At 38.3% G+C, this 13,037-nt stretch overlaps 1 protein-coding gene across 1 annotated transcript; it reads right to left on the reverse strand.

Annotated features, from left to right (window-relative positions):
- Positions 1–127: 127 nt before the first annotated feature.
- On the reverse strand, positions 128–12,874 carry LOC140233504 (diphosphomevalonate decarboxylase-like). The gene is made up of 9 exons (XM_072313624.1): positions 12,696–12,874; positions 9,987–10,125; positions 8,855–8,901; positions 5,202–5,354; positions 3,553–3,752; positions 2,752–2,919; positions 2,143–2,265; positions 1,174–1,335; positions 128–512 (listed from the first exon to the last, which is right to left on the reverse strand). Exons 1-9 carry the CDS (start codon positions 12,754–12,756, stop codon positions 363–365), a joined length of 1,203 nt encoding a protein of 400 aa, XP_072169725.1. The 5' UTR covers positions 12,757–12,874; the 3' UTR covers positions 128–362.
- Positions 12,875–13,037: the final 163 nt, after the last annotated feature.

Here is a 13,037-nt window from a genome sequence, read left to right on the forward strand (position 1 = left end):
TCAAGAGAACACCACCGGCACACCACATTCATCCACATAACCGTACACTTGTACAAATACAGCCACTATCGTAGCTATCGACACACACACACACACACACACACACACACACACACACATACACACACACATATATACACATGTGCCTCAAAACATGGACCATTCTGAGGTGTGTATATAGACTTTCGCACCACTATAAATGAATAAACCACAGTACATAAGCCCAGAGACACTAAAGCTCTGGCCCAGTCACACCCACATACCTATCCAGATTCCCAATACTAAGCTTCATTGAGATAGAATGTGTTAACTATATGTTAAGAAGTAGACATGTACAGGAATTATTGCAGAGTCCCATTCTGTCAACTGGCCAGATTTTTGGGAAAGCCATTTTGGTCCAGGAGACTCGGTTCTTGGTCTGTCACTGCTTGAGGTCCTGGGCCTACTTTGGTGTGAATGACATACTTCAGTGATCCAGGGCTTGGGTCACGCTTCATGGCAGCTTTCATATCCTGTACACAACAATAAGTGGGTGGAGAGAACGTCAATTTTTTTTGCATATACACTTAATGTACAGAAAAAACAGGAATCCTGTAGAATAAGATCATCAGTCTGGTTAATTTACCTAGTTATATCCAGCCCTCGTATCTCTACTCTAGGAATACATCCATAAATGTACACATACGATATATACATGTACTTCCTTGCGAATCTATTTGAGACTCGCAATCGCTAAAAGACATAGGAAAAATCTGGCATGGAAATGGGATAAATAATTCCTCGAATATGAAAGATATGACCCAAATGACTTTTTTGAAATGCTTGCAAGAAACTATGTTTGTAAATTTCCTGATATTTATATGAACACAGTTTCTCTACTTGTCTGGATTTTTATGAAATTTGTTTACTGATTTGTTTAATATGATTCTCGATATTTTTGTTTTGTTACAAAAATGGATTAACTTTCCTTCTGCTCTTGATTCTCCTAAACTTGATTATGGGCAATTTTTCAACATTTCTTGGTATTCCCTGAACAAAAATTGTAATATTCATTAAACATTATTCTGAAATACTGAAATATATGATTATTCTGCAACATATGACAAAATATACAATCTGTCATCTGGTATAGTTATAGTTTTCATATACCTGGTATGATAAATGATTACTCACTTGTGGTATATCTTCTATATGACTGTCAAGCCCACGGATGAACTTCTCTCCATCTGTGTCTTGTGGTGGGAAGGTATAGTTGACAAGAGACAGCATCTCTTGAACATTCTCATCCAAGATGAACAACACCGCATTTGGACCAGCATCAAAAGTGTAGCCAGCCTGTGGAAAATAGTTTGAGTAACAAGTTGACATGAATTTAAATCTAAACATGAGGGCAGTATGAAAATGTTTCAAATTCTCAATTTCATTACTGTACAAATCTTAATTCTACAGTTTTGTACTCATTTGTCAAAATGATACCTGGAATGAAGCATGAACTATGACATCACCAGAAATAGTTACATGTTGTGGGGGACTGCAGTTTTATTATCAAAGAGAAATGTCGAAAATAAATTTTGATAAAAATGTAGCAAGTACTTGTACAGGTTAGACAACACCATAACACCAGACACACAGCTATTGCAGAGGCTCTCTATTTTTTTAACTTACAGTTTGAGATAGCTGTGCTGACTGTGATCATGGCTTTCAAAAACAATGATGAAAGAAGCAATCAGGTATCTAACACAATATACAGGGCACTCCTGTTATAACGAACTCGGTTATAAAGAAATTCCGGTTTAAAATACAACAAAGTAAAATTTCAGGCTGCAACGTTATCCAATCTATGTATTTTCATTGATTATTTGTTTGGTTATAACAAAATTTTGATATAATGACAGAAAACTGCCGGTCCCGAGAACTTCATTATAACGGGGGTCTACTGTAAAACTAAAACAGGGCTTTTGAAGGTTAGCTTATTGCTAATTTACATGAACAGAGCTTCAAAACAATTGGAAATGTTCAGTTCATTGTAACTCCTAATCATTCTGGCAACACTGCAGTTTATTTGTAAGAGTTTATGAAAAGAGACATTAAAATCTTCTTGCGCATTGAGAAATAAAGAATCAATGGCTACAAAATTCTCACCTTTGTTTCCCCTTTGTAGGAGTTGTAGTCATGGACCATCTGCACTATAGCCCTTGATGTGTCATTCATGTATGAGATGGGTGGGAAGGTGTCCAGGCACACGGCATGCATTTGGTTGCTGTCCTGAAATTGAGTCAATAAAACACAAGATAAGAAAAATCTAACCAAAGTAATACCATTTTGAACTCATTGTATCCCTGGTAACTGGTTCAAAACAGCTTTAAATGGATGAGAGAAGGTTCTAGACATGAAAACAGATATGTCTTGGAGGCAGCTAATTTTTAGTGCCAGTATCCATAACATTGCAACTCCCCATTATTTGAAGCCAACAGCATGAGACAGATATTGATGAAGAGGGCGTATTACAAAGCATACTACCTTCTCCTCAACCTCATCATTGTCACCGTCATCATCACAATCCTTGTCATAATCATTACCATCATTCATCACCTTCTACATCAGTCATCACCATCATTAGTACTGCCACTATCATCTACACCACATTCTCTCAACATCATAATCTTCATTGTCATGACTACTACCATAGCCTTCACTGCTACTGCTATGACAAGCACTGTTACTATTTATCTTCGCCGCATCACCCTGTACCTGCATGGTGAGTTCAGCAAAGGCCTGGAAGTTTCTATTCCTAATGGCTCGCCTCATGGTCTCCATGCGGGCGGGGATGAGGGTCATCCGGTGCTGGAGGAGAGGACTGGTCTCCACCGTGGTCTGCATCCCTGCCGTGCTGCTGGTGTGCTTCTTCTGGTCACTCACCTGTCATTTGGGAAGACAAAAGCCACATCCAGATAAATTTGACAATGAACAAAAATTCACATCATGAACAAACTATCCCCAGACCCCTGCTTCTCAACCGGTGGGCCGTTATGTCAATAAAAAATTAAATAAAAAAAAATTAAACAAAATAAAAAAGATTCATATTTGATCTAACTATGGGCCTCAAAATAATTTCTAGGAGCCAAAGTGGGCCTCAAGTTGAAAAAGGTTGAGGAGCATGGCCCAACACAATCTCTGCATGTCAATTATATCATACAAGTTTTTAGTAACTCGATGCTTTTATTATGCATTCACTTATCACAGTACATTCTCCAAAGAGTAGCACTCAATTATGCTGCACAAGAAAATCAACACCAATTTTACACAATCGCACTTAATTAAAAGCAATACGTATTGATAACAGGCATAGCATAATACATGAAGAATATACACCCGTCATTTACAATTCCAGGCGTGTATTATCAAAAGAGCAATGTCTTTCCTAGCACTTCCGGTTACACAGACAAAAAATTTTTCATCTTTTTTCTTAATTTTTTTTTTTTTTTTGTAAAATAACACATGAAAACAATACAGCACTCTCAAACTGTTCAAAAAAAGTTTACTTGAACTCACAACAAGAATGAGAATTCTTATTTCCGGCCAGTAGTCCTGGTCTACCACCTGCTGGGCGATACTATCACTGCCGCAGCTTAACTTTCCATCAAGCCACTCAACAAAGCCACCATACATGCTCCTGCACGCGCTGCCTGAGCCCTGACGAGCTATGTCGGACACGTTGCCAGTGATGCCATACGCCTCTGCTAGAGAAGCCACTGTGAAGTGAGAGTGGAGAGGCATAGCAGTGAGCTTGCAGCTACACGTTTTATGAAACCAGAGACAAAGGTCACTTTGTAATACTGACGTACGCAGTACCAACAGTAAAGATGGTAATAATAATGATGATGATGATGATAATAGTAACAAATAATAATGAAAATCATAATCATCATATTCATAATCGCCATTGTTATCATTGTCACCATCATTACATTTTAAACACGTCTTTTTCATATCATTTTGGTACAGAAATCCTACTTAAAGCATTATAAAACAGTTATAATGTACCTACCAGTAGTCTTCAGGTTCACAGCAATGAAATGGTCTTTTGAAAATTTCATTACTATATAAGGAGGATATTGAAATATCCTCCAATTCTTACTAATTCTATGAGTAAATTCTAAACTTCTGCATATCAAATTTCATTTTCGCTCACCCCCCCCCCCCCTTGTGTCACACAAAAACGCTCATATGAATTTCCTACACTGACCATTTGACAGCAACACACTTTTAAGAGCTATTGTCTGTATCCAGGCCTGCTGTATGTGCATTAATGTTCACCCAGGCTTTTGAAGCACATATTTGCTGTCCTAAATATTTTGTTGCTCAATAGGTTTGTTTTATCTCAGCACATATATGTAACTGTGCATCAAAAAAAAAAAAAAAAAAAATTGCACAACCCAGTTTTACACAAGGACTCAAAAAAGGTGAAATGGGTCAAAACAGTCAATCTTTGGTTTTTGATATCTTCTGATAGAGCAATTTTTCTACATAATTCTAAAATTCGGGATTATAAGTCAAATAGGAAATTGTTTTATTTTTTTTCCCAGTTTTTCTAGAACACAGTTTTGTAGAATAGTGTAATTAGGTATGCCTGAGAGCATACTATTGTTACTTTCTTAAAAATCCTTTACACACTCTTTGCTCTCAACTCTAAAATCTTTTCAAAGGATGATGCTACTGCACTGAAAGTTAGTATTAGTCATGAATAGAATGTGCTGATAGAGTGTGCAAAATTGTGGCTTAATATGATAATCTATTTGTTGTGGTTACTATTGAGCTTTACATATTTATTCATTTTTTATTTTTTATTTTTTGTCCCATTCATTGCACAGAGCACAGCTTGGTGAGATTTAGCCTTTGAATAGACCCGAAACTTCAAGCCTCTTTTCTCTGTACTTTCTTTCCATTATTCAGATAGGTTAGGAAAGTCCATTTGCATTGAGTTATGCATCATTTCAAATCTTGGAGTCTGCTCTTTCAGAATCTGCTCTTGACTAAAAATCCACGTCTGACAATTTTTTGGTGGTTTTGACGCAGGGTTACATACATACGTGCATTAGAAGCATTGTACAGAGCCGGAATATGTCTCTAATTGCTAAGAAACTAGCAGGAAGCAAAGATTCATGCTACTCAGCCATTGACTGCCCTATTTCAAGTCTTACCAAGACAAGCATAGCCAGCTGCAGAGGAGGCCAAACCAGCAGCAGTAGGAAAATTATTCTCCGAACAAATATGAAGTTTCCACGACAACCATTCCTTGGTGCTTGAGTCATCTCCACTTTCCGATAGCCTCCTTTTTCTCACACGTTTTCGAACTGTAATGGCACAACAGTATGTAAGAGGATAAAAAGAAACTGTTACCAGTTATTTGTAGTGAGATACTAACATCAAATGTCTCTGCATTATGATACAAGCCAAGACTAACCATGCATAAAACAGGTTTGAATCAGCTGGTTTAGGCAACATTTCCACAACAGACTCTCTATTCAACTCATGTAGAAGTGGTCAGTGTTTGGGAAGGAGTTCCCTCTATGTACAATCATAGAAAAAGGAATGCAGCTGAGGACATTGTTGAGGAAAATTGTGTCCAGTTAAAGCAGAGGATTTCTGTGATGAAATTAAATTATTTATTTATTTTTTTTTTTTGGGGGGGGGGGGGGAGGCCGCAATCCAGGAATTTTGAGTCTATGCACTGCTTTGACCTAAAAACTGACTTTCATTGATATTTAGGTTATAAAAAAGCAATTTCACAAGCTCCAGCTTCTCTGCAATGTCATTACAATCCAACTTTGACCATATATAATGAAATTACTGCAATAAATATTGCCACGTGCCTGTATAAATAACAGATAAAGGTTCAACATTCGCTTGCTACTCTTCGTATGTGTACCCATGTATGCTTGGCATACACGCATATTCTGTTGAAATCAGCTTGCAACTATGATTATTTCTTAGGGCATACTGGCTTCTATAATTGTCCTGAATTGTGGCACGAACATGGCAATTTCCTCTCCGTTGGTTGTTATGAGCTTGTTTTTTTTTTTCTCTCTCTCTCTGTCTCTTTCGCTCTGAGAGAGTGACAGAACAAACAAATATCAAGAAAATAAAAAGAATGGTAATTTGTGTTTACAAAGGAAATGTAATGGATATAACTCACTTCACAATTTCCTGACAAGACAAAGATAGGGATGTGCACATTCTGTAACTACAATAAATATATATATATACAGTTAAACTCGCATAAGTCGATCTTCTCGGGACTGAGCAAAACACATCAACTTAGGCGAGTTTCGACTTGTACGTAAGTCGAAAAAAATCGACTTAAAGTTACACCACACGTACATATGTATAATGTACATGTATGTTGTCTACTCTGGAGCCGAGAGCTGGAGCGGTGTGCCCGATATTTGCCCTACAGCAAGACACTTTATCCACATTGATGCAGGCCTGGGCTCCACACTAACTTTTATTTTGGTGGCCCCAAAATGATTGATTTTTGTTTTTTGTTGGCCCGAACAAAAAAAACAACAAAACAAAACAAAAACAAAAAAAAACAAGCCAAACTAAATCGGTCCTACGTTCGGTCCGAAAGTTATCGTTATTTATTTCTGATTGTAAAAGCAATCATCCACCATTTACAAGTATTTTAACACCTTCTGGAGCCGAATGTTGCCGTTAATCATTTTCAAATGTAAAAACAAGCAATCGACATTCATTCTAGGATCTTACGGAGCTGAATATCATCCTTATTCATTTCCGAACGTGAAAGTAAACATCCGCTTTTTATTTCATCATCTAAATGAGCCGATTGATACAGTTAATCATTTCCAAATGTAAAAGAAACAATCTGTTACTTATCTTAGCATCGTACGGAGCAGAATATTACCGTTATTCGATCTCCAAATTCAAAAGCAAACACCCGACATTTATTTTATGATCGTAAGGAGCCGAATGTTACTGCTGTCCACTTCCGAAAGTGTAATGAATCATCTGACATTTATTTTGGCATCTTCAGGAGTCGAATGTTACATGCTATTTACTTTCGAACGTAAAAGCGAACTTTCGGCAATTATTTCATCATCGTACTGAGTTGAATACCATAGTTATTCATTTCCGAACGCCAAAGCAAATATTCAACATTTATTTTAGCATCTTCCGGAGCTGAATGTTATTGCTATTTACTTTCGAACATAAAAGCAAACATAAGACATTCATTTTATCATCGGACGGAGTTGAATACTATTGTTATTCATTTCCGAACATTAAAGCAAATATCAAACATTAACTTAACCATCAAACGCAGCTAAATGTTACTGTTATTCATTTCGAAATTTAAAAGCAAACATCCGACAGTTATTTAGCATCGTATGGAGAAGAATATTACTGTTATTCACTTCCGAACGTAAAAACAATCATCTGACATTTATTTTAGCATCTTCTGGAGCCGAATGTTATTGCTATTTACTTTCGAAAGTAAAGGCAAACACCCGACATTTTTCTCATCGTTGTACGAAGTTGATTATTATTGTTATTCATTTCCGAACGTCAGAGGGATAATTCGACATTTACTTTAGCATCTTCCGGAGATGAATGTTAATGTTATTTACTTTCGAACGTCAAAGTAAACATCCGACATTTATTTCATCATCGTACGAAGTTGATTATTATTGTTATTCATTTCCGAACGTCAAAGGGATAATTCGACATTTACTTTAGCATCTTCCGGAGCTGAATGTAATTGTTATTTACTTTCGAACGTAAAAGTAAACATCCGGCATTTATTCTATCATCGTATGGAGTTGAATATCATTCATATCCGAACGTCAAAGCAAACATTCGACATTTATTTCAGCATCTTCCGGATACTTTTTTTTTATCCTTATTCATTTCCGAACGCAAAATCAAATCTCTGACATTCCAAAAGTATAAGCAAACATCCGACATTTATTTTAGTATTATACGGAATCGAATATTACCGTTATTCATTTCCAAAATTAAAAGAGCAAACATCTGACATTTATTCAGCATCTTATGGAACCGATTGTTGCCGCTTCATTTCCAAAACTGAAGGCAAACATTCGGCTTTTTTGGTGGCCCGGCGTGCGTTTTTGGTGACCCCGGTCGCAAATTAACCATTCGCGAAATCGTGATTCGATTCGCGAAAAGACTCCGCTAAATATAAGGCATAGATCGCTACACTCGGCAGGGGCTACGTCGTCCTTTCACCAGGTCTCGTTACAAAACCAAAATCTCGCGTGAGTTCTTGCGTTACCTATCGTTAATGTTAACGAAACATCGTTAATTTGCGCTAGGGATCGTTACTCATCGTTGCTACAAACGTTAATTTTCCCGATCGTTAGTTTGCGTTACTAACGATTCAGGTGAAACCGCTTGCGTTAATGAAACGTTAATGTTTATTTACGCAGTTTCTTTTGGTATATACTGTATGTAAACAAAAATTGGCGTCTCGTGATTTTGACAGTGATTTATTACACAATAAAATCTTATTCGACTTAGGCACAGTGAATTCAATGGTTTTTCCGTCAAAGTGTTCTTGGAATTTCATCGACTTAAGCGAGTATTCGACTTAAAAAATTCGACTTATGAGTGAATTAATACACGTAAGTCAATGGGGAAAAATCGGGACTTTTTAAAATTATCGACTTGCGCGATTATTCGACATATGCGATGTCGACTTAGGCGAGTTTAACTGTATATATATATATATATATATATACATGTGAGAGTATTATTCTCTGACTGGTCCCTTTAATTTTGTGGCTGTGCAATGGTCAGATAAGTTGGGTTAGCTTACTTTCTTGAAGGCATGTCTTCACTCTTGGATTATCCAGAGATTGTTCCCTGCAATAAAAAATAAGAGATCGCAATGATGGCAAACAAACAAATAAAACCAAAACAAAACAAACAACAAAACAAAACAAAACAAAAATACAAAGAAGAGCACCCTGTGCAATCACACATGTGTTTGGTTTAATAAGTGCAATAGATATATGAGTGCAAATTTGGGGATTTTTTAAAAGTACTCAAGTAGATTTTTCACCTTACAATTTGACACTAGTCATCAATGGTTAAGGATATCATACAGGTTCATGAAGAAATAAAGAACAGGTTATGTTCTACTCTTGTTAAAATAAAGATGCTATAATAAGGGGATTCACACGTACACCAATTAGCTGGATACAAATCTCGAGATTTGCATCGCGATCGCAATCTCGAGATTTCTGCACGTGTGGACACAAAAAACCAGAAAATCAGCACGATCAGCATCGCGATGCTAATCTCACGAAATCTTGTGCTTATTTCAAAATCAGCGCGCTAATTTGCCCCCATCGGTACATGTGAACGGTCAGGTTTGGAATCTCAAGTTTTTATATCCCATCATGCAATGCGCACATCACAACAGTGAGGCCTCTGCGAAGAGGTCCTTCATCTCTTTTGCGTACCACAACAACAGTGCGCAAACCACACCACTTAAGACGTGCAAAAAACAATGTGTAAAGACGAGCGCAGGCAGTGAAGTGCGCTGTGTGACCCAGTTTGCAGGTTTGGCTGAACTATCTCGATCGGCAATTAGCGGGTTATTTCTCTACATGTGAACGGTTGCAAAAAACTCCAGATTCCGAGCGCGATCGCTATCCCGCTAATTTGGAGCGTCTGAATGGTTCAAAAAATCTCGAGATTTGGAGCGCAATTGTCATCCCGCTATTTTGTATGTGTGAATCCGGCTAATAACATTTTCTATTATTTCCAAATCATTTAGATTTGACATTATATGTTATTATTTGATGATTATATATGCCATTCACAAAAGTTCTTTTAATTTTTAAAGCATTCATTTTGACAATCTTTGTATATCTTTTTTTTTTCAGTCAAGTCAGCACAATCTGGTTATAACATGGTGAGAAATCTGTAAGAAAAGTACTTACTTTCCATTTAGCCATAACTTGTCTTCTTCGAAGTGTTGACTGGCTGCGATACTGGTGGTTGTACACAGATGATCGATGTGCAGTGTGGCACTTAGCGAGGAATTTACGGGCAGTATTAGTTTTTCATCCCTCTTTCCCCCTGCAAAAAAAAGAAAGAAAGAAAACAAAAATTGAATTTTGGTGATAACTGCATTGAGAAGAAGACGATGAAATAATTATTTTGTAAAAAAATGACATTTTGTAACTAAATGAACATTTCATCCACGAAATGATAATTTCGTTAACGAAACAGTCATTTTGTCGACGAAATGACCAATTTCGTAACGAAATATTCTGTGCGACACTTGGCGCTCCATGGCTTTTGTCCATGGTTTAAACCATGGTTTCATTTGTACCACCTTCGCGAATTCGGGCCATTGAATGTAATCTTCATTAATGACATTAAATAATATTTATGTTATCAATATTGACATACACTTTTCACAACTTACCGAAAATGAAGATTATATGCATGTGCGAAAGGTACATCTGATAACCGGGAGTTCACGCGATCTGAATGCACTTTTAAAGGTCACGCTGTCGACCGTGCTGCTACCAAAGAGCGCACGCACGCAATAGCTGCACTTCCAGCCACGCACGCCTGCCAACGATGAACCCCGACAGTCGGGGATTGCGCTAGAAAGTGCCTTTTTTTTTTCTATGGACTTGTGTACCTTCTGTAATATAAGCATGCACTTTACGTAACGTATAAATTTCTATAGACACTTCTAAGTAACATATAAATTTTTATAAGTTTTGTAGTTGTGTTGTGGTTCCCCGACGTGATGACGAGGCTTCGCCTGTCTGACAAAGCATGGCATCTCTGGTCGGGCTAAATTATGGGCAGCTTGCTTTACACTATTTTGTGGAATTTGACTGGTGGAGCACACATGATATCATGATATGGCTGCACACACTCACACTACACTGTGCAAAATCTTTAAGCATGAAGCTAGCTCAGCTGCAATTAATACTGGAAGAAGAAGAATTGAGTAGTGTAGGGCCTACAGTGTAAACATGGCCAATGAATGCTACATGTAAATTTAATTAAAGTTTAATGGTCGATTTCCTGCTCAATCCGATCCACATGTCAAGTTTACCTTGATTTTTAATACTTTGATGTTGGGCATAAAGACTATATATTGTATACTGGACTTATCTGCCCCTCTGCATCCTCTTGAGTCTTGCTGCAAGTAAAGTGTTATTTGCACTGATTTACTATTTGCATGCTTACAAGGGCAGGAGCATCAAGGGAATTTAGTATCCGGGTCGTAAGGCTGCGTTCACATAGAAGAGCACATCTTCATCGCAGCTCGTGTCAAACCTGGGATGGGACCTCCTCCATACTCGTAGACTCTGTGCACAAGCAACCATGTTCTTCAAAATATACCACAACCTCGTAGACATTCCTCTCCCACCAACCATTACCCCAGCCTTATTCATTGGTAGACGAGACCACTCCCTAAAACTCACCATTCCGGATGCAAATGTAGATGCCTTCAAGTATTCTTTTTACCCATGCACCGTCAGAATCTGGAACAAACTATCTTACGTAGCTGTTACTACACCCTCCCCAGCTACTTTCCGGGAAGCTGCTGTCCCCATCATTAGAAGCATGCAGCCTCCCCCTGGATTCAGGCTCCTGTAAGCCCAGTCATGTTTTTATTTGCACTTCACACTTTTTATTGTAAATATACTTTCCTAACTGTCAGCCGTCGACTGCACACATGCACATCATCCCGGTATAGCTTCCAGAGTGAGCTGCAAAAGGGATTACCACTTCAAGGTTCAAGGTATACTATTCGGGTATTCGGGCTCGTTTTTCGAGGGCACGCGAATAGCTTGAATCGAACGATAGGATTTCCTCACACCGGTTCACATAGGAGGGCACTATTCGAAAGTACCGAATAGCTGTGAAAAGTATAGCAAAGTGGGAATCGAACTTGTTCAATTTTCTTGCAGTGTATATCGTCTCTCGTTTATGAAATAATGACAATTTTGGTCTGGATTTGCCCTTTAGCAAAAATAAGCATGTAGACTGACATTCTGATGCAGTTTAGAAATTGTTAATAAGATTTGCTAGGATGTAGGAGGAAGAAATCCTCACTGCATGGGATAGTGAGTTGACGGTGCGGGTGATGGTGTATTCGGGGCCCGAATAGCGAATAGCGAATACTTTTATGTGAACGCAGCCTAACAGTTGAATTTATATTTCCATGACTTCTCAAGACTTGATTTGAAGGTGTTGATACTGCCGGTATTGACTTCAGGTGGTAGGCTGTTCAATAGGTTAACTACTAAGTTTTCTCGGTGTGAGAAATTCCTTTGCCTTACATTTGAGTTTGCGTAGGGTTTTCTAAGCTTGCCTTGAGTTGAGTATGTGACCTCTTGTCCTGGAACATCTTGTCCTGAAAGTTTAATTTACGAATCAAGCACTCAACATAAAGCAGCTAGCAGGGACATCAACTGGCATTTACTAGTAAATTTACTACAGTGTAGAAGTGTTCTAGATCTAGTGCTTAGTGGATTCTCATTAAGGTCAGCATCTAACCCCGGGGCGGGGCGCTCCTTGTACACAAGAGCCTGAGACTGAGAGGGTTCGGCGTATTCGGTCTATCGCGCAGCTCGCGCAGTCAGCAGTGGTTAGCACAGCATCTAACGGTTACTCACAATATTTGATGACTGCTATATTAATAGGAGCTCTGCACGTCACGACCCGAGCACTTTCCATTTTCTTCGAGACCGGAAAACAAATTCGCAACCTGGAGATGTCACTTGTCTTGGAGATTTCCTCGATCCTCTGCTCTGCAGTCTGCTTGATCACCCTCTCTTCCACTCCGAGCTCTACGAGCTCCGTCACCCGTAATCGTCAAGAGCAGACGGATTATGCGTGAGTACTGAGTCGAGTGCAGTGTCGATGAAATGGTGCGATACCCTGGACGTGCGCGTACGCGACCTTTACCGCACGTGTACCTCAATGAAACAAAGAATATTATTGGATGGCAAATAACT

The sequence above is a fragment of the Diadema setosum genome, chromosome 9 (genome assembly GCF_964275005.1).
Source record: "Diadema setosum chromosome 9, eeDiaSeto1, whole genome shotgun sequence".
NCBI lineage: Eukaryota > Metazoa > Echinodermata > Echinoidea > Diadematoida > Diadematidae > Diadema > Diadema setosum.

Coding starts and splice junctions, on each gene's coding strand:
- LOC140233504 (XM_072313624.1), bottom strand. CDS start 12,756: ATGGAAAGTGCTCGGGTCGTGACGTGCAGAGCTCCTATTAATATAGCA. Junction 10,126..12,695: donor TATAGCAGTCATCAAATATT/GTGAGTAACCGT, acceptor TTTTTTTTGCAG/GGGGAAAGAGGGATGAAAAA. Junction 5,355..8,854: donor GAAGACATGCCTTCAAGAAA/GTAAGCTAACCC, acceptor GTGCCATTACAG/TTCGAAAACGTGTGAGAAAA.